At 50.5% G+C, this 25,915-nt stretch overlaps 1 protein-coding gene across 8 annotated transcripts in view; it reads right to left on the bottom strand.

The window, feature by feature from the left end:
* Nucleotides 1–2,235: 2,235 nt before the first annotated feature.
* The window catches only part of PHKA2 (phosphorylase kinase regulatory subunit alpha 2), a 70,823-nt gene continuing 47,143 nt past the window's right edge, over nucleotides 2,236–25,915 (bottom strand). For 2 of the 8 annotated variants that reach the window (XM_053891784.1, XM_053891788.1), the window contains 19 exons: nucleotides 25,540–25,649; nucleotides 24,236–24,380; nucleotides 23,899–23,977; nucleotides 20,784–20,947; nucleotides 19,854–20,033; nucleotides 16,663–16,751; nucleotides 15,639–15,772; nucleotides 15,085–15,241; nucleotides 14,187–14,266; nucleotides 13,896–13,974; nucleotides 13,660–13,789; nucleotides 12,963–13,064; nucleotides 10,657–10,775; nucleotides 9,875–9,904; nucleotides 8,418–8,471; nucleotides 6,441–6,611; nucleotides 4,373–4,426; nucleotides 3,479–3,679; nucleotides 2,236–2,896 (listed from right to left, as the gene is read on the bottom strand). In XM_053891784.1, coding sequence (XP_053747759.1) covers nucleotides 2,726–2,896; nucleotides 3,479–3,679; nucleotides 4,373–4,426; nucleotides 6,441–6,611; nucleotides 8,418–8,471; nucleotides 9,875–9,904; nucleotides 10,657–10,775; nucleotides 12,963–13,064; nucleotides 13,660–13,789; nucleotides 13,896–13,974; nucleotides 14,187–14,266; nucleotides 15,085–15,241; nucleotides 15,639–15,772; nucleotides 16,663–16,751; nucleotides 19,854–20,033; nucleotides 20,784–20,947; nucleotides 23,899–23,977; nucleotides 24,236–24,380; nucleotides 25,540–25,649 — 2,249 coding nt within the window. In that variant the 3' untranslated portion in view covers nucleotides 2,236–2,725. Of the gene's footprint in view, nucleotides 2,897–3,478; nucleotides 3,680–4,372; nucleotides 4,537–6,440; nucleotides 6,612–8,301; nucleotides 8,472–9,874; nucleotides 9,905–10,656; nucleotides 10,776–12,962; nucleotides 13,065–13,659; nucleotides 13,790–13,895; nucleotides 13,975–14,186; nucleotides 14,267–15,084; nucleotides 15,242–15,638; nucleotides 15,773–16,662; nucleotides 16,752–19,853; nucleotides 20,034–20,783; nucleotides 20,948–23,898; nucleotides 23,978–24,235; nucleotides 24,381–25,539; nucleotides 25,650–25,915 lie in introns of those variants that run through there. The other 6 variants (XM_053891786.1, XM_053891785.1, XM_053891790.1 and 3 more) reach the window with 6 other exon arrangements.

Genomic DNA, 25,915 nt, shown 5'->3' with positions numbered 1-25,915 from the left:
CAACGGATGTTAAAAGAAATGTTTGTTCCCGGCTCTGCAAGAGGACATGCTACCCCCGCCCCACGCCCAGCACAGGTCAAAACTGGCCTTTCTGTTCTGAGGACGGAGAGAGGAAAAGAGCAGCAGGGGCTGCCGGCCGCTCTCTCCCAGCATGGAAACCCTGTGTGCCGAGGCCAGGACAGCGGCGGCTCGGGGTCTCTACTGTCCCCCCTGGAGCATCTGTTCCCCGCGGCGGCGTGGGCCTCCGCCGCATCGAGCGTCAGAAGCCTGTTCTCCTTCTTTGAAGCTGACAGCTTGATGCCTGTGGAAATGCGATACTATTTCAGGATTTTATTTGAAAGAGGCTTCAAAAGAGTGAATCGAAGGCTCCGTTGAACTGCTTATTGTGGCTCTTCTCCCGGCCCACATCGCGGTTGGTGAGCCCGAACACGGCATCTGTGGTTTTGTACGTCATCCACAGGCAGGTGATGTTCTAAATTAGCATCTGGCTCATTCTGGAGTGCTGTAACTCTTCTTGAGCTTTCTTCCAAGAAGCAACCAGGACTTTCACAGCTGGTGCCTTTCTTACATCGTCTGTTTCAAATGATCCTCTAGGCAGTCTATCAGGTGAATTACATGATCCTTGTTTATGTCAAGCGTCTTAAAGACACTGACAAGCGAGGCTATGAAAATGTTAGTCTGAAACCAGGGTGGCTGTGACCACCTCCGAATCCCAGACCCTCAAAGGCAAATGAGACCAAACAGGATTCCCAGGAAAGGCAGGGCACGAACAGGAAGCGCTGCAGGAGCTCGGGGGAAGCGTCGCGCGGGGCCAGGTGCCGCGTGGGCAGGAGCGGTAGGCCAGGCTGCCGGCACCGTCTCAGATCTGTGCCGATGCCGGTGCTCTGGGCAGGCCCCACCTTCCGGTCCCACACCGTGTTGTCTCTCTAACACCACCCCCGCCACCCTAAAGCGTGCTCATCTTTTCACACCAGCCTGCCTTGCCGGGGTGAGGTCCTTGAGTGCCGAGTCATGCCTCCTGTATCTTTGTGTTCCCACACCTGGCACAGAGAAAGTGTTCAACACGTGCTGATATTAATAGGGAAGGGAAAGAAGGGGAGAAGTCCAGTGGAGCAGAAAGTGCGAGATGCCGGGGCTTTCCTTTATGTAACTACCCTGTGCCCGAGCGAAGAAAGTATTGTGGTTTCAAGAACAGGAGACAAAAGTCACGAAGTCACCTGTGCAAGGCGAGCCCAGGTTGGGAGCACTGAGACGTGGACTTCTAGACCATCTCTCCCCTGGGTCTGGACCGGAGAGAGGCTCTTCAGCAGGAAGCGGCAGGAACGCGAGGCCACCCCGCCTCTCCTGCTTCAGGAATGACCATCAGCACTGCGTCTGGACTCTGGGTGGGGCCGGGCACCCCCGGGTCCCCTCAAAGCAGCCGGAGCATCCACGTTCTCCACCGTCACGCAAACCCCGAGCCACAGGCCCGTGGCCACACCCCCCTTCAGAGGCAGAGCCACTGCTAATGTAACCTGTCACGGTCGAGCCGCCGGGGCACACCAGTCGACCACCACGCATCTGCCTGTCCTCCGAAGTTTATTCTTCACGGGAAGTGTTCCCCTGGTGTTGCCCCATCCCCCACCAGGTAAGACCAGGCCTAGAGAAAACCCCATTCACCAGAACATCGGCCCAAGACTACGCGGCCCTGTCCCGTGAGGATGTGTCCTGGCTCAACGTCCAAGCTCCCCAAGCACACCTACCTGGGAGGCTAGAGGAAAACGCTCCCACGAGAAGGGCTCGAGTCGCCAGCCTGGCTCTCCGCTAAGACAGAAGCACTGCCTGTGCAGTAGCACAAATGGCATCGGGCACCATGTACTCCTTGTGTGGCTCCCCGCTTGCCTGCCAGGGCTGTCGCCCTATGTGGGGGGGGGGGTGCACAGGCCTTCCAGAGGGACTCCCTACTGCTCCGGCCCCCAAACAGTTGGCCCAGCTAGAAGTGCTGGCACCTCTCCTGCCCCTTTTTTTTTCTTTTTTTTTTTTTTTGCTATATTCCAGAAGATTTTTTTTTTTTTTAAATAAGGCAGAAGAAATCTCTAATTCATAAGCAGCCAGGATAAAATCCTTGAAGACCACAAGCCAGAGTTAACTGTGAACACTCTTCTAAATCTCGGCAGGAGAGGACTGTCACGCAAAGGTAGCCGTGCCAGTAAAACGAGAGGCCTAGAAAGAAAGCAAGGCATAAGAAAACCAAAGTTGCACAGAAAGAGTTGTTGTATTTGGTAAACAGTTTGGTCCACAGGCCACATCCTGTTAAGATGTCTCCCTTGTCAAGGTCTGCTCGTCAGACGCCCCCTGCTCGAAGATCTTCCCATCCTTGGAGGTGTCACTAGCATATCTGACCACCTGACTGCTTTCGGGAACTCTCGGTGAAAGCCAATTTAAGCTGGCCTCTCCGTTCACACTGCACTCAAAAGAGACCAGTTTCTAATTCCTCCTCATCTGGTCTCTTGGAGTCTGTTCTGGCAAACGTCACAGGGAAGTGAACCTAGACAGCGACCCCAGGGTGCTCCCTGTGGGGACACAGGATCCGTCGGCTCTGTGGCTTAGACACACACTGGTTTTAGGTCGGTGGCTTCCCGGGTTTCTGACGGGACGTGCTTTTGTGACCACACCGGGGATCTTGGAGAACAGGATGTTCCTGACGAGGCTAGGGAGCGAGGGCCAGACTCAGAGCACTGAGGCCCTATTGCATCTGGCAGCCTGAATTGGGCAGCAGTTCCTGCAAATGGGAAGCCACTGCCTTTGTCAGGTAGGTCATTGTCCCATAAGCCCCACTCGGAGCGCTGTCGTAAAAGAAGTGGCAGATGCCCGTGACTTGGTCTTTCTCCAGGGTATCCGTGGCTCCAACTGACATCTGCAACGGGAAAAAACACAAAGAATGAGCAGCATTCAGCCCCCCGGCGCTGTGATGGCTGTGTGCGCTGGCGATCAGGTTGCTAGAGACCAGCGGCCCCCAGAGAGGGGCTCCGAGCCCAAGGGCAGGAGTCAAGGGTGCCCAGGGCCAACATCCAGCCTCTCCTCTGGGGGCCACACTGTGCTCCCGCACAGCCTAGTTTGCAGTGCGCGATGTCTCTGTAACGAGAGCACGGCTTCTCCTACCTCGATTCTGGACGCAGGGTAAGTGGTCTGCTTATCCAAGGCCGTATCCACAGCAAGAGTGGTGCTCGCACTAAAACCTAAGCCACAACGAGTCTCTCCATTTGCAAAGATCTTTAGGTTTCCCAAGCGGCCGTTGTGCCATTTTCTAACCAAATGGTTGACTTTTTTTTTTTTTTAAACCACCATCTGTGGTGACATTTTCTTTGTTTGAGAATATTCTCTCCTACTGGACACAAAATCCTCAGCCTTGACAGATACACAGGCCAGCCAACCCGTCACCTTGCCCCTCTCTCCGTCTCGGCTGTGGGGGTGACTAGGTGGGCCTGGACACACTCACCTGGTCCTGTAGGAACAGCTGGTTGGCCATCTGCACGATCTGGTCCACGTGGATGATGCCCCCGATGCTGTTCATCTCCGTGTCTGAGAGCAGCGTCAGCACCATGATGGCCTCCACCAGCAGCTGCCGGTACTCGGGCTGCGGCACGCGGTTCAGCACCGACTCAACGTGCACGGCGAACTTGATCTCCTGTGGGGTCATCTGTCAAAGGGACCGGCAGGGGGGCAGGAGTGAGCTGAGGCCAGACAGCCCTGTGACCAACGTTGACCGTAGCACCCGCTGGGCCCAGGGCTCAGCTCCAAAATGCTGCCTCCTTTCTGGCCACGTTGATTCCACCAGCTGGAACCCTCTGGAGCAGGAGGCCGGGAACCCTGCTGTGCGGGTGAGTTGGCCTTGTCCTAGCTTGATGAACCTACCCCACTGGACTGGGCCGTCCAGGGGGCAGGGCCCTTTTCTTATTCCTCTTTCTTCTTGGTCACTCTTTGTGCCATAAAGCATGGTGTCTCGGGTGGGACAGGAACTAAAAACTCAATTTGTAAAAGAATGAATCGGAAGAAGGAAACCTGGAAAGCGTTCTCGGTGGAGGGGGCCGAAGGGGACTGCGTGAGTGCCCAACGAGGGTGGCGGGCAGCTTTGCTCTTTTAATAGCACTTTAAAGAGCAAATGTATAGATCTTGGCGGTCAGAAATGCTATTTCTGTGAGGTCAAAGAAAAGGTGATGCCAATAGATGCGGGAAAGAGCAAAATTGGAAGGTGAAGTGGCTCAAGGGATGGACTTACAAAAGGCCTGTGTGGACGTAGCACGCTTGAAAGAAGCGGGAGTGTTAGGAGACGGTGAAAGAAAGCCCTGGGTGGGGGGGGGTGGGGGGTGGGGGATGGGGTTTCCCATCATACCTCTCTTGTCGTTGAGGACGGGAGCACATAACCGTCGATGGACAGACCATGGCACTGGAGACAGAACACACACCGCACAGTTCAGATTCCAGGAGCCGATTAGTAAGTGTGCACACACGTTCGCACACACTCAAGTCACTCTGCCCTGGAAACCTACACGGGGGCTGAACACGCCAGACTGTCAGTTATTTTTAGAGAGCTTGTTCTCACTGCCCACAGGCTGTTTTCGATGGAGCGGTTCTAGGGAACCAGCAGGCATCTTTCAGATCCTGTGCGAACGATGCCCCAGGGAGCCGCGGGGTCCTCCTCTGTGGCAGCTCCGCCTTTCACTTGGCAACCAGGCCCCGGCGGCTGCGAGGCACCCTTTGGGGCCATAGAAAGGGATATTTTCACGGCTCCTGCTGGTGAAGTGATACTTCTGTGCCTTTGCAGGCATCTATTTTTGAGATTTCTATAATAAGCACCAATCACAAAAGACTTGAGCACATGCACAGACATGCACACGCACACCCATGTATATAAATATCAAGCGCTGGCTCAACGCAAAATGCGGCTTTTTCATAATAAGAGTGTCTTGGTATTGAACTAGTGGAAGTCTGGATGGAAGCGTCTGATGCCCCAGGAAGAGTGGGGAGATTTTCTGGGAAGTCTGTTCTCATCTCACTGGCTGCCTTCTCAGTCCCGGTGCGCTGGCGGGCCGAGGACAGAGTGGCAGCAGTGGCCATACCTTCTGACCGCAGGTAGAAAGAGGAGAAGCAGAGGCTTCTGCGGGATCTGAGGGCTCTGCTCCCATGTGAGGACCAGCTGCACAAGGACAGGGACCATTCTGACCTCCCCATGCCCAGCTGCATGAAGACCTCGCTCTCCACACAGCAGAGAGGCTAAGGCTCCTTAACGGACCACTGGCCCCTGCCACCGGAGTACAACCGCTGCGAGGTGCTATGCCTTTGGGAAGGGGGTTGTAGCGTGTGCTCATTTGGGATTACTTTCCTCTCCTACTGTGAAATGAATGAGCTAACAAAAATAGTTTTAAGAAAAAACTGGTCCTGCCCATGGTTCTTAATTTGCACGGAAGCCTTTAACTGAGGCAGACTGTGTGCAAGGAAGGATGCACGTTGGGGCTGGTGCGGCAGGGAGACGGAACGTGGGTGTGGACAGCAGAGGGGCACGGCTTCCCCGCTGACCCCCGGCACTTGGGCCTTCCTGCATTCAGGTGTGTGTGGTGCAGTTGGGGCTCCACCGTACGGCCGTCTCTGACGGCCTCTGCAGACATTTCCACGTCCCCAGACAGCCGGGAAATGCAGCCCTGATGGCCACAGACAGACTGGGCAGCCAGCTAAGGGGAGTGGGTCTGGGGTCCCCCCATCCTCTAGGTGGAGAGGCAAAGGTGGCCCCAGGTACGTTGGGGTTTGGGGTGACTCAAGGCACCCGGGAGCAGACACGGTGCCCCGCAGACAGGGGGTGCTCGATCGTGTTGCTGAACGGTGGGGACACCACACCCACTGGAACACGCAGGAGGCTAGAGCCTGCGGGGGCGGGGGGTGGGCATTCCAGGCTATGTCACAGTGTTTTCAGCCAAAGCCTTCCCTGGTTTTTGTCTATCTTCTGACATTTCTGTGTTCCTAAAATATGTCAAAGGTGGTCCCCTAACACTCGGGCTGCCACCTTATCTAACTTGCTGCGGTTCCAGCCGGCGGTTCTGAACCGGGATGATTTGCTGTGCGTCCCAGGGACACCTGGCAACGTCCAGGGATATCTGCGCTTGTCACAGCTGCAGGTGGGGGTGCCACTGACATCTAGCAGGTAGAGGCTGGGGATGTCACCGAGCATCCTGCATACACGGGACCCTCCCCCCCCCCACCAAAAAAAAGAATTGCCCCGCCCCAAATGTCAGAGGTGGAGAGACCCTGCTCTAGGCTGGGACTCCCCAGGCTCGGGGACAGGCTACCTGATCCCTGCAGGTGCTGCCATGCCTCGCGACGCAATTAACGGGGACGGTTCATTCCCCTGGGAGTGTCCGTCCCCCAGCAACAAGGCCAGTGGAACGCAGCACAGCGGCCAAGCTTACCTTCTGAAGGATCTTCCACACCTTCTGGTAGAATCCCACGGGGACCCTGTTGATGGCTCCGTCCAGCCTCCTCCTGCGTAGCCACTGGCCCTGCCGCTCCCCCCAGCCGATGTGATGCCCGCCAGAGTCTGACGACGATGTGCCAGTGGGCGAGGATGGGGTGCTGGATCTCTGCAAGACAGACAACACACGGCCTTCAGAAACCTCGGAGCCGGCAGCCGCAGGGACCGCTGGCCATCAAGAGGGAGGATTCTGTGACCTAGTCAAACTACCAGACCACGTGTCCAGAAAGGAACAAAGTTCCTTAATTTGACTTGTGTGTTTCTTGAAGCTGGATGGATTCTTTCCTGTACCGGTTTGGTTATGGGTCTCCTGTGTATTCTTCCTAGCCCTCAAGAGGTAGCACGGCAGCAAAGGACCTTGACCTGACAGGGAGGCTGAGCAGGTGAGAGTGAGGGCTCTGGGGTCAGTCTGTGAATCCCAACTCGCCATACCTACATCAATCCTGAACACTAGCTCCGGGCCTCGGCTTCATCTGCACAATGGGTCACGGTCGGACCTGCTTCAGGGAGCTGTGAGCACTCACTGAATACAGACGCAGAAAACCCCGAGAGCACACCTGGCTTGTGGTAAGTGCTCACAGGAGCCAGCTGTTACCACCGAGGCCCTCTGGCACTGCTGCAGGAGGGCTGGGGGGGGGGGGGGCGGGGCCCTCTCAGAGTAGGTGAACCTCTTAGAGGTGCCATAGCCCAGGGACATAAATGCCCTAATGCCCACTTCTGCAGTGCCACAGGGAAGCGGTGGTCACCTCCCTGTATTCTAGGTGCCACAGAGAAGGTGACATAATATGGGGGCAGGCGAGAGAGAATGTTCTGGAACGAAAGACGAAAAGTAAAGGCAGGGAATCTGGCCCTTTGGCTCGCTTTCTATTGTGCCTGTTCTCAGCTCGGGGCCGGCTGCTCCCTGGGGCCGGTGGTGGCCTCCAAGTCAGAACACATGCTTTACTGAAGCGGAGGGAGAGGGCGTCCTCCTGTTCCCAGCCCCCAAGCCCAAGGCCGGACTCACTCTGGCCTCCGGGAGGGAAGAGCCGGGGCAGGGCCAGCAGGCCCGCCCACGATGCAGATGCAGCTCAGAGAGGCTCCCCGTGGGGGCCTGGACCGGGGCCTGGAAGCGGAGCTGGCTCAGCGTGGGGGCGAGGCCGTGCCGCAAGCCTCCCTGTGGCAGCTCCCGCGGCCTGCTTTCCGCTGGAGGACGGCTTCTAACCCGTCCATCTAAAGGGCGGGAAAGGGATAACCCTCGTCCTTACACATCGTGTTCCGGACTACCTGGCACTTTTATTGCTCAAGGCATATCAAACTTCAAGGTTTAAAAATGAAATCCAAATGGTAAGCGTGCCAGCAGGGCAGGAGGCAGGAGTTTTCCCTATGTGCTCATTTGGACTTCATCGGATCTTATTTTGAAGAGGCTATTAGGCTGGGTTATTCCATTGGGCTCATTACTGCCACTTAAATACGGCAACAATTAGATACAAATAAAAGTAATTACAGCTGCACTCATCAATGACTCAGCTGGTTTTCTCCTAGTTTCAAGAGGAAGATTAAGACTCACTTCTGCAATTAGAATATTTCCTAGTCCTCCACTTGATCTGGGGCCTCAAGCCAAGCCGGGGCATTAGGAGTACAAGGTGCTAATCACTCAGCAGGTGCAGGCGGTGGCTCACCGTCAGAGCTCCAAAGAAAGGCACAGAACCAATGCCTCAAAGGTCCCAGAAGCTCCTGGGCCAACAAAGCTCAATTCAAGAACTTCGTGGCTTTCTTTCTAGACTCTCTTCAGAACGACAGTCAAATGAAAACACTTAAACCTGTTCAAATCTTTGGGAGTTAGGGACGAGGTAGGTGCACGAGAAGGGCAACAACAGCATTCAGACACCACAACACGAGGAGGCGGTGAGGACAACAGGCGGGGTGCGTGGTTTACCGCAGACTTGGAGGAATGTGCACTGCTGGCCACGGCCTGGCTCACAGAAAAGAGCTACAAAACAAAGAGAGTCCACTCAGTCATGGGCAGTGACACGAAAGGACACACACAGAGAGGAGGAACGCACAAGGCATGGAAAGCACCCCGCGCAAAGAAGGTGCACAGGATGCGGGCGCACAAGTCTCACTCACCATCTAGGCCGATGGCGCCAGGCGCCGGCCAGCGTGGAGCTCTGGGCCGTGCAACGGCGAACTTGGGAAAGGCTCAGACTATGAAATGTCACCCATTCTAGTCATATGTGGATGTGCCTCGCCAAGGTAGGGCACATTTTATTTTCCACAGTCATAGCCACAAACTGCTAAGCTTTTATGTGAAGAGTTTGAAAATCTGCGGAGACCAATAAAATACCTACCCATGACCAGCCATTTAGCATCTGGCACCTACTGCCATCCAATAGATATTTGTTACATGAACAAACACGATCGGGCGGATGACCTTTGGCCAAACAGGCATCTCTTCATCTACAAACCTGTAACGTACCCTGAGCTTGCAGGGGGCAGGGCCTGCGCCCAAACCGTGCATCCGTGGTGTTCTTGCAAAGGCGAAGAGAAATGTAAAATGCCAAGACACCTATAAAATTTTGGACCGAGACCGTATTTCCTTGATCTAAGTGGCCCAAAATAAAACTTGCACTGGCTGAATCTAAGCCTACCAAAGTAGATCATTTTGTCCCCATAATATGTAAGGGTGGTATTAAATGGAGGCAGAAGGAACCGCCCACATTCCCCCACAGTGAGCCACCGCCGGGATATGGTGCCACCGAGTGGCTAGCAAAGGGAGGTGTTCGGAAATGGAGCATAAATTAGCCTGGAAGACGACACACAGAAGCTGCACGTCACTGTATGACTCCTCTACGCTCTCTCAGTCACGCACGTGAAATCGTCAGGAACGCGCTTCCGACTTTCTGGAGGGACGAGGAGGAAGCACGTCCCAGGGGTGATATGAAAGAGTGGGATCCTCACACTGTTTTCCTTGCAGGGTTAAATTCCCCCGGGCAATCTGCAGACGGGGACAACAGTATTCTTTCTATTCATATACTCGATGACCACGTTTTACCTTTCCCTATTTACTTCCCTTTTTTTGAACAGAAACTCCTGCCGAGGCAGAGCCCAGAACCATCTCTTTCACAAAGCATCCTATAAAACCCAAGAGCTTGATAAATGGACTTTTTTAAAGGCATGGGGCAAGGCCATTTCCCCTGCTCTCAAGTCCGGCACTCTGCCCGTCCCCAGGGCTGCCCGCCACAGTCCGCAGAGTCACCTCCACTCAAGCCCATTGGACGGGCAAAACCATTCTCCACGCAATCGCTCTCCGTATTCGCAGCCTCGCTTTCCGCATGCAAGCCAGAAAGGACACGAAACACACACGTGAAGGACAGAACAAGACAGAGGTTTCACCTGTTCATCAGCACTAAATCGCCTAGTCATCTGAAAGTAAAAATACATCAAGAAGTAAACACAAGCCACTTTCGAACCAAGGATGCCCTACCTCTTCTATCACCCTCTGGAAAATCCAGGGAAGTGCTGGCCCAACCGCTGGGTGTGACCCATTAGCACCTCGTGGACTCCATCTAGCGAGTCACCACCATTTGAAATGGAGAGGAGAACCTGAGTCCGTTTCTCACTCAGGTCATGGTCAGAAGGAAGCTCTCCTTCCCTCTGTACATCGGTCAAGTCCTAGCACCTGGGAACCCGGCACACTAGGACTAAAAAGCTGCTGCCTTGCAGTCCTGTGGGGTCAGTTCAGAAGGAATTTACTGTGAAATAAAAAGCGAACAAAGAAAAGAGACACCTGTAGATGGTGGCAAATACAGGTATCGTGAGCATTCCATCCTCTTTCTACATTCCTCTTGCCATTTGGCGTGAAGGACACATTTGACGGAGAGGTGATTCAGTTACGTTTTGCGCAACTCTACTTCTGGGATGGCTGCGGCCCACCACCGAGAAGCGTGGTTCTCGGCAACAGAGACAAACGTGGGTAAGGATATTTTCTGGAATGTTCACATAATTTTTCGATATCTGGGTAGTGTGTGTTCAGATTTCAGGACAGAGGGGACCTCACATCCTCTACGAAGAGCAGGCCGCACCCTGCCCGCCCTGGGTTTCTATCACTTTCTGAGGTGAGTCCAGGTATGAAAACCACTTCTTTCCCGGCACCGCCACCGAGAGTTCCGTCTTACCTGTTTCATCTCGCTCCTCAGCCTGTTGATGCCACTCCTCTCGGTTTTGGTGACTCCCGTGTGTCCCACCTCATGGATGGAGATGGCAGGGCTGGATGTGGAGGAATGGATGGGTCGCACTGGAGGGGAAACGCACACTCTTAGATACTATCAGCAGCCCCCGCCCCGGGGGAGGAATGCGTGCCATGTGCGCATTTTTTATCCACATCTGCCCCACGTGCTTACAAACTCCATTAGAAGAGAGCCTCGTCTGCCCTGGCCAGTGCTCGGTCTCTAGCACTTGGAACAGCACCTGCCACACAGCGCGGGCTCCGCAGGCGTCCAGCGAATGGGTGAGAGAGTGACCATCGCTTGAGCGGCACGCAAAAAAACCAGAGCGGCCATCAAACCCTTTAACGAATTGTTTTTAAAAAATAATTTACTCTCCAAAAGCACAGCTTCCTTGTAAAAAACGGAGACCACTCAAATAAGGGACCTTGGGACTGGAGAGGGAAGTCCCAGGAGAACAAGCGGCCCCAGGGCCACCAGTGGAGAAGAACCCACGCGCTCCCGCCATCACCTCACTTCCAACCCGCTCTAGCGGCCTCCGGACTCAGGTCTGTCTGCGTCCTGCCCCTCCCCGCTAACCGGTTCTCTGTGCTTCGGTCCCAGCTATCGTTCGAAAAGGCAAGTGTGATCACGTCACTGCACGCCTGGAATCCTTCCAGGCCTAGCTCTGTCTTCCGGATAAAGCCTGCCCGACCTGAGTCCCACCTACCCCTCGCAGCTCCACACTCCTAGCCAGGTACATGGTGCCGGGCATTTGTATGTGCTGCTGCCTCCCATCCCACCTGCTCCCCTCTGCCAGGCGCACCTTCTCCTTCTGCAAACGCAGCTCAAAGGCCACTTCCTAGAGCAGCTCCCCTGGGTGCCCAGCCTTCCCACCCAGCCCTCAATGAAGCTATGGGAGTAGAGGGCACCGCCTCGGAGACTGGAGACAAATAAGGAGCCAGGGGACACCAACATTTAAAGGACAGCAGGGAGGAAGGGACTCGCAGAAGAATCACAAAGATTAGCTGGAGAGCGAGGAAGGACACCAGGAAAGTGGAAACCAGAAGCGAAAGGGGTCTGAGGAGCTACGGTAGGGCCAGTGTAGGGTGGGCAGTGGCTGGAAAGATCTCTGACATCTCAGAATTAAAAAAAAAATTCTAAGACTATTTGAGTTTCCTAACTTATAAAAACTGAACAATGACAGAAGACAATAAAATGATGTTATATGTAAGACGGACCTCTTCTGGCCTTGCTTGCAACCAGACATATTTATAGCTTTCTAGTGACACTAGTCTCTTCTCAATTTTGTAAGCATCTACAGCTTTATAATAACAAATTTTCAGTAATTATCTGCATCAAACCATGTATATGATTTTGATGAACAGAACACATAAAATATTTATCTCGCATATTTACGTTTCAAGGACTGTGCATTTGAAAGAACTGGAAATTACTTTTGGAAAAGGATCTCGAGCGCTCCTCCTTCAGGAAAGGAGAAAAGCGACCAAAACACGTCTGATTGCATGATGCCGCCGCCTTTGTTTGCTGGCTGGTGTGCGCTCTGGGGAAAAAATACGAAGTACCCAATGTCCTTCTCATTAAATAAAAAGAATGACAGCCTGCACGGCGTTTCTTTGGCGTGATGAAATAAATCTGCCAATGTGTCTGCAAATCATTTTGCTTTATTAGGAGAGATGATAATTGCTTCAATTATAATTAGGGAGCATTTGAGAACAAAATTCCACCAGGACTTGGGCGATTCTACTTCCTAGCACAGCAAAGAAGGTTCTGGTACAGATCAAAACTCAGTGAACAAGATGGAGTGAAGCTCAGTCTCTCAGCATGAAGGTGCTGAGAGCATGTGGAGGACCCTGCGCCCCTGAAGGGTAACGGGAGTGTGGCCGAGAGTGCTTCTACCCAAGCCAAAGGTGGGGCACGCAGGAGCTGGGAAAAGACAGCCCTTCCACCCCTACACCCTGCTCACCTCATCCCTCCTCACACCCGTGCATAGGGGCCAGCGGAAGGAGGGAGGGCGCAGGCCAGAGCGCAGAGGGGTGCACACCACACCCACGTGCGATGGCAACGCTCTCAGCAAGCCTATGAGGGGTCACAAAGGCCTAGGAGCCCCAATCTTGAGCCCAGGGACCGTCCATCTCCCTAAAGCAGGAAGCCTACCCTCGTCTATGCCGTCCACAGTGGCGGCTGTAGGCAACCCTGGGCACACCAGTCAGCCCCCTGTGCCGCTGTCCCCGGAGGTGAACTGAGCATTCACTTACCGCTTCTTTCAACGCCAAATTCTTTTCCACTCAGAATATGGTGCAGAAGGTTTTTCATGTCAAAAGGGCTGAGGTTCATCAAACTTTCAGAAGCTTCTTCTCCTACAAACAAACATAAGCGTCTCTGACATCGGGCTGGTGGCGCAGAGTCGGGTGGGCCTTGAAGAGGGGGTAACAAAGGATGCTGTAGCAGGCCTCCCTGCTCAGGGTGACCTCACCACTGTTTCAGGGCCAAAACGTGCCACTCCTCGGTGACGCTAAACGCTGCGGTTTCAATTGTGTCTTTACTTAACACTCAGACACATCCTTTTTCACCCTGTGATGGTTCCCAATGTTGGAATGCATCTCGTAGTCGATTTACACTTTTAAATTGGTAGGATTTCTCCCAACAGAGGCGTTATGAGATGCGGGATGACATCTCACCACAAGGAGACACAGTAAGGGACTTAGCTGGCCGGAGCAGGGCACAAGATTCTAGTACCTCCTTCTCCCTGACATATGAAATTCAATGAGGTGCGCTGGCTGGCCTGGCGGAAGTTACATCTAAATGAGAGAACCTGGTAAAGCGTGAGCACACACAAAGGCCTGGAAGCCCCGGTTCCAGGATACTTGGGCAGGCTCCCCCTAGGGGCGGGGAGGGAGGTGCAGGAACCCCCCCTCCCCCCCCCCCCCCCGAGTCCACCTGCGTACATCGTACCTGAGCAGTTCAGGCTCCGTGCCAGCTCCGTGGCCATCACCTGAATGATCAGTCCAATCCGCAGTCTGAGCATCTCCACGAAGAGGCTGGGCTGCGCCCTGACATACATGGCCAGGTAAACCACAATCTCCTGACGCAGACACACGTGGAGACAGTGTTTCAGAGACTGGCTGCTGGAGGAGAGGCCCCTGCGCCTGGAAGGCGGCTGCGGCCCTGCCCCTCCCCGGCTCACTGACCTGTGTGAGGACGGCGATGCTGATGTCCTGCCCGCTGGCTTCGTAGATGAGCTTTGTGAGCTCCTCGGGGGGCAGGGGCCTAGGAAGAAGCATCAGGACGTGAACATCATGAAAGGCGCCCAGGAGCCGTGCCCCCTCGCCCTCCATGGAAGAGCCTTATTTTCCTGCTGGAAGCTCCTGAGTGACAGCGTTTTTAAAAAGACCCTCTTCCCACATGGTGGCTGGCACTGATGCTTTCCCCACAGTCCCCCACAAACCTCAGGCCCCCCCCCCCCCAGGCTGAAGACTTACGCAGAGATGGTCTTCTCCCGGGGCTCTGGTGGCAGGCCCACTGTGAGCTGCTTCTGGTGCGACAGCAGGTCCGTGCAGGCCTACTCATTTAGAGAAAAGGGTGAGGGCCACAGCGACAGCAGGAGGGGAGGGGGAGAGTGGAGGTGGGGTGGGGTGGAGATTAGCAAGGCCAGCAGGGAAGGGTCACTCCCAACAGAATCAGAAATTTACCTTTACAAACTTTATGACCCATGGTGTCCTTTATTTGAAAATTCATATACAGACCCCGTACTGAACAACCTAGGCAGGGCTGGGTCCCTGTGATCTTTGTGGCCTGGGCCAGGCTCTGCAGGGCCCATTGGGGTATTTAATGCCCATCCACTGTAGCAAACACATTGGATCCCCGGATGTCCTACAAGGGAGCTGAGCTGTCACGAGTCCTAAGATACCAACGTTAAGGGTTAATGACCATATTACAGTCTTAGCTTGCCAGTTTTTCCATTATTCACATATAACAAATACCATCATCTTACCATAACACTGAACTCTAACGTCTTAGAAAGCAGTTCTGGATTTTGCAGGGCCTCGGGGCTAAAACGGTAATGATGATTATACTGCAGATGTGCAGAAATAAGAACGCTCTGTTTAAGGGTGCCAGGCCACAGAGCATTTTCATTTGATTTCTCGGTAAACCTCTTTCTGCAGCTACAAAGGAACAAAACTAATCAACTTGAATCTCATTTCCTCTGCTTGTCTTCCAAGAGCAGTGGGAGGTCAGGAGAGGAGGGCCTGTGCCATCCACGTATGAGATAACTGGTTTCCTTTACAAATAAGAGGTGCTTGCCTCCAGCTTTTCTAACACAAAGAGGGCATGGGGCTACAAAGAACAAACGGGCTGCCCCAGTGCACTTGCTCTGACCTCTGCCAGGACCTCCACTTTCTTCCTGAGCAGGCCAGAGATGTAGCGAATCAAACCCCACTCCTGGTTCAAGCCAGCTTTCCCATAGAGCTCGCTGAGGAGGTTGTGAACCGTGACCCCGTGCTGTCCGGAGAGATTTGTGTCCCAGCTGGGGCCCCTGTCAAGAGAGAGAAAATCCCAGAAGTATGACCTGGAATGCTTAAAGGCTGGATTCACTTGGCAGGGAGGAAAATGAATCACTGTACATTCTGCCAAGCTTTGGGGGCCTCCCCGTGCCTCTGAGTCTCACCAAGAGGGTTCCATCCTACCAAAGCATCCCTTCTATTTGAAACAGAAGCCTAACATAAACAGGGAGATCCTGGCCTCACTCAAGCCTTCTAGTCCTGAGAGGCCAGAGCTGGTGGGTAGAGAGGGAGACAGAAGTCGGCTCATGGTGATCCTGGGTTATGTGGGTGAATATAATCATGACCTACTTTGCTGGAAGACCAAGAAAACGACAACAAAGAGTCCAGGAGCACGGAGAAGGCTAGAGCTGGTGAAGACCATAAACTTACTTTATTACATACAGAATGTACAGAATGTCTGCTTGGTCCTGTAGGTTTGAACAATCTTTCAGCTGCTCAACCAGCTTGTCACAGTCCACATCACCATGGTCATCTCTGGGCCACTGGAAGTCGTCTTCGGGGGCCTGGCCATACAAAAGCCAAACAGCGAGGGAGGGGCTGAGCATGTGAACTTTCAGAAGACCAGGAAGTGACACACCAACCGGGTCTTGAAACTGTCACTGCTGTGCTCCAGGTTTCAGTGACTCTTCCGTAGCTTTGTATTTATATGTTTTACTATTTCTGATCAGCGAATCATTGGGTTAGTCAATGTCTGAAGAGCCCAGACGGAACAGATGAAGATATGTGTATTTATGCAACGTTCAAAAACGGGTTAAAACGAAGCCCTGGTGTTTGAACTCAGGCCGGCAGTTACCAGCGGAGTGGAGGGAGGAAGCAATTGGGAGGGCACAGGGGGCAGCTGTTTCCACCGGTCCCCCGGTTCTAGCCTTTACGCCTTTCTCTGTATGCTGTACTGCAATAAAGATCTTTTTGAAAGCAAAACACAAAAAATACGTAAGTTTTAGACAACCTCCAATTGAAGTCAGGTTAAAATATTCTTCAGTAGACACTGAATCTTTCTATTCACGTAGGATAAAATCATAGACAAATTCCTAGATAAAACGAATTATAGGAATCAGTGGGAACACCCTGACATTTTATTCTCCTCAGGGATCTTTTTACTTACTTCCTCTAGTGAGACAGATTCTGGGCAGAAAGGCAGTAGCCTTTTCCTACATGCAAAGTATCCAGGTTTGCATCAAATGCATTGTGGATACTAACAAGAGGCAGATGGCAGACAACCAAGTGAGTGGGTTCCCACTGAAACCCAGAACTTTTAATCCCAAAGGTCCCGGACATCAAAAAATGTTCACTTTTGAGTTCAACCCCGTAAAAGAGTTCTTGGGAGTAACACCAACATCGAAAAACATTACTCTAAAACAAAACAAGACCAAAGGGATTCTAAATACTTTACCTTGTTTAGGAGTGGCTGAGGAGAATCAACAAGATTTAGTGATTTACGGTGGGCACTTAGAACTTTAGTTGGCAAAGTCATGGGAACAACTGGAAAACAAAAGAATAAAGAAAGCCCTTCTGAGGAGGAGGAAGGATAAGATACTTCTTTTGAGCGTTACGGCGACTACTCCTTACCCAATACGAACCGACTAAAGGAACGATTACTTATTTAAATTAATTTCAGCAAGAATTTACCAGGTAGCCACATCATGTGCTAGACCTGGGAACGAGAGGTGAGCGGGACATCGATCTCGCTTCTCCCTCCTGGAACTGAGGGAAGTGACATAGCACCTGAGGACTGGAAGGGGCCTTAGAACTGATGGAGGCCGGCCTTTGTCCTTCGGATGAGGAAGATGGGAACGACAGAAGGAAGAGCATGTGTTCGGGGTCACTGGCCTTCTCCTCATTAAGGTGTCGGCTTCCAGAAGTCCAGTGTATATTTCACTTTGCCACCGCCAGGTGTTACCACTGCTGGTGTTTAACCACCTTTGGATGCTATCATTACCAGTTATTTATTCACCAAACCATCTGCGTCTTCCAGGCTAGGTCATATCATCTTGGGAACAGAGGAAGTTTTCAACAGAGAGAGGGGGCATATTTATAAGGCAACTTATAGACCTCCGGTTTACACTAGTAAATTAAACACACATTTTACTTCCTCTCAACCGACCACTAACACTGTAGAAAATGATTTTTTTTTTTTTAAAGACAAATCCTCAAGAATAGGGGAAAGCAGGGGTGACAAGAGAGTAGTAACGGCATTTTGGAAGCGGGGAAGCTGACGGATGAAAGATAACTGACTTAGCAGACAGAAAGCAAAGGACAACCAGAGCCCAAGCCTGCAGTGGGAAAAACCAACAGTCAGATTGGTATCAGAGAATCCTCAGAAGTCTCTCCTGCTGCACTATAGACCTCTGAAACTGGGCTCCAGAAAGGGTGTCCAAACGTAAGGAAGACTGCGGAGAAGCGGTGTAAGAAGCAGGGAGCTCCTTAGATCCCTTCCTCAAATCCAGACGGCTGGGCAACTGCCGTGCTCACCCCGACAGAAGACTAGAGGGTCTCTGTGAAGAGGTCTCTGTGAAGAGGGTGGGGTATGTGGCACACCTAAAGGACGTGCACAGTCGAGGTGGAATAAGTGACTATATAGCTCCAAGCAACCAGACCCTTACGTGTCAAAAAGGAGACTGAAAAAGAGATGGTAGGGTGTCTCTGGGAGATCTACCCGGCCCGCACCCGTTAATCCCACAGGCTCCACCTACACGCTTAGAGACTGTCAAGCACGAGCAGGTAACCAAGAAACACCCAACCCTGGAGGAAAGACTCTAGTGTGGAAGACAGAAGCCAAAACAGGAAAAATTGACTTGGGGGACCTGAAAAACGTTTAGGGAGAAGAAAACGTGAAAGCAAAACCAAAAAGTCCTGCTGTTAATATTCTTAGAGTAATAAGAAATTAAATTGCATGCACGAAACAAGAATGGGTGCAAATCAGAGAACAGAGATTTAAAACCTGGCAGCAAAAGTGAAAAAACTCAATCGAGGGGGTGGAACATAAAGTTGAAGCAACTGCCCTCAGAAGAGAGCACAAGCCAGAGAACCGGAAGACAGAAGAGAAACGCTAAAGACTTCTCTGAGAGGGCAACAGTGGATTCACAGGTGCTAGAGAGAACAGAGAAAATGTAAGGAAGGAAGCGAGTCAAGACATTTTTCAGAAAAACTTTACAGGACTGAAAAAAAAAAAAATTCCCAGGGTTGAAAGGGCCCACTGAGCCTCCAACACGGGGGATGAAAATATACCCAGATCGAGGCACATCCCTGAAATTTCACAACCTGGGAACAGAGAAGATCCTAAAAGAAATTTCCAAGAGAAAAACAATTCATATTTGAAGGATCAAACACCAGAACAGGATTAGATTTCTCAAAAGCAAGCCTGAAAGCAAAAAGACAGTGAAGCGATGATTTCAAAATTCTGATGAAAAATGGATTTTCAACCTAGAATTCTATAACCAAACTCTCAAATGGATATACAGAATATCTGTAGGTATTTTCAGACTTGCAAAGCCTTGACAGTTCTCTCAACCGAGCACCGTTTCTCGGGAAACTACTAGATATCTTCCACCAGAGTAAGAGAGTAAGCTAAGAAAAAGGAAAAGTAGAGATACAGAAAGCAGGAGAGCCAACCCAGGAGACAAGGAAGTCTCAAGGGACTCTCCGGGATGCTGGCGAAGGAAGATCCCAGCAAAAAATCGACATCCCAGACATGGAGGGCACCCAGGCAAACGGGGCGGGGAGCTTCCGAAACCAGCAGGCTGAGGGCTGCCACCACCGTGCCTGCCCCCTGTACCGTTTTAAAACTTGGCGAAACTATTCTAGAATGTGTTCCACCAAAGGAAGAAATCAAGAAGAACATGCCAAACTCAGGAAACAGGGAGGCCAACTGAAGCGATAAGCAAAGGAGATTCCAAAGATTATAGTAAAGAGAAGTCCTAGGATGCCAGGTGTGCAAAAGGCCTAGAGCACAACCAAGCAGACGGAGGAGACTTGTGGGCTCTACGAAAAGTAGTCCAACTGAGAGACTCATGGCTATGACTGGCCTTGTGAAAATTTGTATTGTGGGCCACTGGGGGCAAAGCACATGAAAGAGAGCAACTTTGAATAAAGTTAATAGTATTCGTGACTTCTAAAGTTAGTGGTATGAACTTTAGAAAAAATAAAAACTAATACGGTCACAATATACTATACAGCTCAGTTGAGAATACTTGCATACATACAATAATACGAAGAGCGAATACCGATTAAACTTGAATACAACTGCCATCACTAGGTTATGGGAAGCGAAGCGTAAGAGTGGTGATTTAAGACAGCTACATCCTCATCCACAGAAGAGGAAGCCAACACATACTGAATAAAAGTCGACACGTCAAAAGATTGCACGATACACACATTGTTTTAGAAAAAGAGACATGTAAATGCCAGAAGAAACAGCTAACAGTGGAAAGTGGTCGCCTCTAAGCAGAAGGACTGGGTCAACGAGGAGGAGGCAGGAAATCTCTGCATTTTGTGGTTTTTTAGAATTCTCTGACTTCTAAATTACGCTCACGTATTACTTTGAGAAGTTATTTCAACAGGCAGAAAAGAGTTTTAATAACGCACATGGAATTTCCAAACCCTTTGCTTTTGCCATCACGGAAAGTATATCCCGAGTGGAGTGGATGGCACTGAAAACATGGCTGTCTTCTGTCTTCTTAGAAAGAGGGGGCAGATAGCACTTGGAGGAGGTGCTTTGGAGGAGGTGGTTGATATACTGGTCAAGTTCATCCTCGCTTTCTGTAACTGGACAGGCAAGAGAAAGAGCCAGTGAAAAGAAGCTGCAGAAATATTCTAAATGTGTAACGGTGATATAACATGCAGCGCTGAGTAGATTTAGTGGGAGACAATATTCGGCTATAGATACTTGCACCCCCACTCCCAGAGGGTAACGAAATTTACAAGGATAAATGTATGTGTTGATAAAGTTATCGTCTGGAAACACCTCATCCTAGGAGAAGAAAATGCAGGTCAAGACAGATACACATCATACCAAGATGAACTGAATATGTAACAAAACCTGAGGGCCAGCGGCTAAACATCTGAACTTTTTGTTTTGCTGTGAGTGAGCTAAGCATTAGGGAGTGCCCAGCCCTCACAACCACAGGCCATTTCAACCCCAAACCTTGTTTAATTTGAAAAATGTTACGTACATAGGATTTCATCACTCAAACCCGACCAAACCTACAAACCTAGATCACTCTACCATTCCTCTGAAAATTCAAGCAGGGGGTTTCTGTCTTTAGAACGTATTTTGTGAAAAATCCTCATTCCTGAGACTCTTTCTCCCTCTAGGTTAAAAAAAAAGCCCCACTTCTGCAGGTTAGGTTTTTAAACCCGCATTTTACTCATTTTAATACACGCGAGTTTCTAAAGCCTCTTTTTAGTTATGTTAACGACCAATCATTTTCTGTGCTTGAGTCTCAGGGCAATTTTCTCACAATGCCACAGTTTAAATATTCAACGAACCACCTGCAAAGGCATTTCAAGCCATACCTTGATTATAGGTATCTTCCAAATATCCTCCCAAGTCGGAATCAGGACTGAAGCTCCCTTCGCTGTCATCATTAAACAACTTCTCATCACAGTCTGGATCCAGGAAGGTCAGATATGTGTAGAAAGACGTGGTAAGAAATTCCGAAAGGCTCCCTAATTTTACTCTGCCAGCCAAGGAGAGACTATGTTAGATATGTTAGACATACAGGTGTATGTGGACAGACTTCCACTATGAATCACGGAGAAACGTTTCAACAACCAGATGGTGCTTCTGCCAGAATCGATAAATACATCACTCTGCAGACTGCCCCACATAAGTAGTCAGCCAAGAAATTAAAACGAAAATTCAATACCAAGTATAAAGTGGGAGCACATAGCATATTAAAAGCCAAAATGAATCATGCTGATTTCTTACTCCCAAACCCAACACAAACAGAAGTCTATCTTACTGAACCGACCAAAGTTTTACAAAACAGACTGAGCAAACCACTTTTAACCAGAACCAAACAAGCCTTGGGGGTTTTTTCTGCCCTAAAACAACTGGACCAGAAGAAAACCTACCATGCAATATGCTCACGCAGGCACAGGTATGTGATAGGAGAGGCAGTCTCAGAGGCAAAGTTCTTTCTAGAAGGAATGCCATGGGGGACCATCCCCAGACCAGAGCAGATGCCCAGCGTGGCCTTACTACAGTTTCAGGCTGGGAAAAGTTCCACTGAAAACTGGAAGCTGGGTCTGGCAGTGTGGGGTCCCAGGTTCAGGGAGCACAAGGGAGGGGGCACCCCCTGCAGAAAGCCACCACTGTGTGCTTCTTAAAATGTTAGCTCCAGAGGCAGAAGACAATAGGATCCCGGGAGCTACCAGCATCAGATTGGGACATCAGATCAGCATCAGATTAGCAGCTGGAAGGACCGAGAGAAACATTTAAGGAACACACGGAAGGAAGTATGCGAAGCAAGTGAGTTCGGGGGTGCTGGAGCTTCAATGGGCAAACGGACGACAGCCAGAAACATGGCCTGAGGAAAGGAAAGTCTTTCCTTTAATAAAGTAACATCTTTTTCCCACCAGGGTCTTGGGGCCAGTTCTAATGATTCCTTTGCCTTGAGACTGAGGCCAGGAGGAGGTGAGGGGGAGCGTGGAAAGTTTCTCTCGTTGGAAGTTGAAAGGAGTCAGGTCAAAGGTAGAATGGCAGGAATTTAAAAAGGCTTCTGATAACCAGCTACCCCAGGAGGGTCTAGAGGGAAACTCTGGCATCTAGGGTTTTTAAAGACCCTCAAACCTAAAGGAAAAGCCAAAATGAGACTCAGTGTTAATTATTTCCTTTAGGAAAGGTAGTCTGTTGGAGCCTAGGCACTCCCGTTTCTTTCCACAGTCCTCCGAATCGTTTGCCATGCTCTATAAACAGGAGGCCCTCCAGATTCGTGGGAGCCCTCATCCAGCTCAGCATGGAGGCTGAGGCCTGGTTTCTGGGTTCATAGAGAGATTCTGCACCTATTCATCTCGAGCCCCTCGCCCTCTGAGCCTATAGGTCCTGGTCTGTCAAACAGGAATACAGCCCACGACGCAAAGTGAAGACTAAGTCAGACAGTGCATCCAAAGCAACAAAGAAGGCACTGCAAGTGAGCAATTAACTGGAGACAGTATCCTTTTTGACAATGATTAGATTTCAATTAAAGAGTTTATTTTGCAAAAGTTAATTAGGAACATATGGTATTTTCTCTTGGCTATAACGCCGTGCACCAGGCGGTAACTTCTCCAAACCAGAGGTGGAACGTTCCAAAGTGCATGCCTACTGCAGTTATGGCGCTCGTGCTGCAAACGTAGATGGCAAAATGCTGGGGACGGTCTCACTGACACTCCAGGAGAAGATCGGAGTGGGGACATTCAAGTATACGGCAAAGCCGCAGCATGCTCTGTGAGCAGAGGTGTGAACCCCAGCACTTCGAAACACAGGGACTCAACTACGGGCGTGAGGCTGAGTGAAATATGCCAGTTACAGAAAAACATACTGGACGAGTCCACTTAGATGAGATATCTAGAGACACAAAATAGAAGGGTGGGTGTCAGGGAGAAATGGGGAGGTGGTGTTTAACGGGTAGAGAGTTTGAGTTTTGCAAGATGAAGACAGTCCTAGAGATTGGTTGCACGACAATGTGAACACAATGTTACTGAACCATATACTTTAAAATGGCTAAGATGGTAAATTATAGGTTATGTGCATTTTACCACAGTTTTAAAAACCACTGCAGTGGCAGCAGAGTCCCAAGCGTGGGGAGATGGGAGAAGGGCCGACTTCAAGGCCCAAACACTTGGCGACTGACATTCTATCAGGGAACCAACAGAAGACTCCAGAGCCCAGGAAGGGTCACACCTCACTCAGGGCTAGCTGTACAGTGAGGTTCTTCTGGAACCCTTCTGGCATATTCCAAAGGATTTGGAGATTAGGGCATAGAAGCTATAGAGAAAACTTCTGCCTTGTGACAGTCAGAGGGTACAAAAATGGAACGGGTTTTCCCAGGAGGTGAGGCCCCTCTATCCCTCAAGGTGCTTAACCATCCCCTGGGAGCATCTGTGGTACTGTGGGCCCGTCAACTGGAATAGGTATCACTCCACTGAGGATGAGAGGACAATGGTCTAGGCAGGCCCATTCAAGGGCTCTGCTCTGAGGGCCCCTCAGGGAATCTGTAAAGTTCTATGAATTAGTCTTAACGTCATAACACACTCAAGTCAATTCAAGGAGTATTCACTGAGCACCTGTTAGATCCCAGGCACTGGGTGTTTTCCTCCGGGCCCTTTACTAGAGACAGACACAGCATTCCATACATGCGTTCCGAGAACGCCACTTTAGAGAGACCGGACATGTTCACCTCCCTATGCCTCAAGCCACCTGGCACCGGTAAAAGCATCACAAACACCCTCAAAAGCAGCTTTAGCGAGGATTCCAGTTTCACGTGGGTGAACGGGTAAGTTTCAACTTCTTTTTTACTCTAAACTCCATGCTTCTATGTTCAGTGATTCATATGAAAAGCGGAGAAGGGCAGCAGAAGACTTTTTAAGAAAGGTCACGGATACCTAAAAAAAGAAATAAAAAATAAGTTTAAAAATCACAAATTACCTGGCTCCTCCAAAATATCCATCCTCTAGTTTTCTAATTGTAGAAAGAACTGCAGAATGAATGTCTGAACCATCATTTGCTAAGGGGAAAAAAAAAAAGACAAATTAGTTTATTTAAGCTGGGAATACTTTTTGGTTTTCCGGGCATGCGCTGAAATGTTTTCATCAACACTATCTAATTAAAATACTTATGGCATAGAAGATTCCTGACCTCAGAAAGCAAACTGCTGAGAACCCCCTTCAGTACTTAGCTTTGTCTGTGGAACTCATTTCAAACATTTTGAAAAGGGCCCAAACCAACAGGGGGGACACGAATCAGATCAAGTTCATGGAGTTACTGAGCATGGTGTGGGTGATGGGGAAGGTGAGCGTGGGTCTGCCCGTCATCCGCCAGCAGGTGCACAGGTAGGCCAGTTCGATCCTCAGCATCTCCACAATCATCTCATTGTCCAGGGCCAGGTAGAAATGATGCTGGTCGGTAAACTGCAAGTCAGATCAGGCCAAGTAAAAAGCTGTCCTTCATCCCCTCGACACAACCCCAGCTGTCATTCGTGGCAGCACTAATCCTTGCATTTTGTTTCCAGAGAAGGAGCTCAATCCTGGCTGTAATCCTCCCCCATCACAGGGCTCTCCCTGCAATCAGACAAAAATTGATCTGTCGCCTGCCCGGGAGCCATAGCTACATTAGCCTGGAAGGGAAAGGTGCGTGGCTAGATCCATTTATAGCTCCGTGGATGAGGATTTAAGCACGCAGCCCAACACCACGGTCTCTGAAAGGAAATCAATAACTCCTTAATTCCTACGCATTCTAAGGCTGCTGGGCTCGGAGAGGATTTCCAAGTCAGGGAAGTGAGGGCACTGAGAGCCGGTGAGATGTGGAGACTGTGTTTACCCGATAGAGGGCCTGGTAAATGTGAACTAAAGGCACTACGGCCTGGTGTCGCCGAAAATCAAACTGTTCTAGCCTCTGGACCAGTCCACACTCAGCTCTGGTCTGAAATTTGTTACAAAGGGAAATAACTCACAAGACTGAAGTGAACAACATGGGCTAGGGTGAAAAAGGACAACTTGGGGCTACTGACCCGTGACCCCACAGATGACAGTGTGATCAGGTGGTGGGGTGCTGTGCCCACGGTGACAAAGTGAGCCCACAGCTGATTTTTCTAGCTGGCCAAATGGATGAAAAACATTTGGTTTGGGTTCTGCCGGACTACCTTCCTTTGTAAACAAAGACTCTGAGAAAAAGGCTCTATAATCAGTATATTTAGGATCTCCTCAGGTGGGTTGGGGCCTGAAAATCAGACCGGCTGTGTGTTGCACAGAGGGTCCGATGACAACCTAAACAAGGGTTAGGGACTACAGCAATCACAGGCACGAGGGCTGCAAGTCAAGTGACACGGCGCTAGTGAATTTGGAAAGTGGAGTGAATTTCACTACTACTCATGACCGAAAGTGACGGCACACTCAGTCACTGAGCACCTACTGGGAATAAAGAATCGTACTAGGTACTGGGTGTCACAGTATGAATTTCTATTTGAACATACGCATGCACCTTCTGCCTCATTCTGAGTAGCTCACCAGGAAGAAAAGGGAACCTAATCAAAGGATGAGTGCTGCTTTGCTGCTGGTCTGCTCTCCTCACCTGGGGTGTAAAAGTAAAGATCTGGTTCCTAATCACATATAGCTTAGATGTTCCAAGGACGCCAATGTGCCGATATGGCCTCCCACTTAATTTCATATTCTTATTCCGTCCTATTTGAAAAATAGAAATGAGAGTTAGGACCGATATAGCAACATCTAATCCAAGCGACTTTGGCTAAGACTGGGCTTATTTTCATGCTAACCCACTTTGGGGTTTGGTGTTTCTAATACCATCCAACCCTTCTTTAAAATGGGGCAAGGATGAATTATAAACAAATCCTGCCACCTTCTTCTCATGCATGTATACAAACGGCACCTGATTCAACACCTATATGGAGTTAAACTATTGACGGAACTTTATGAAGTGTTTACTTCTA

This window comes from Panthera pardus, unplaced genomic scaffold, assembly GCF_024362965.1.
Source record: "Panthera pardus isolate Hobbes unplaced genomic scaffold, ASM2436296v1 HiC_scaffold_27, whole genome shotgun sequence".
In the NCBI taxonomy this organism is placed as follows: domain Eukaryota; kingdom Metazoa; phylum Chordata; class Mammalia; order Carnivora; family Felidae; genus Panthera; species Panthera pardus.
This window is presented reverse-complemented; position numbering and strand designations above follow the sequence as displayed.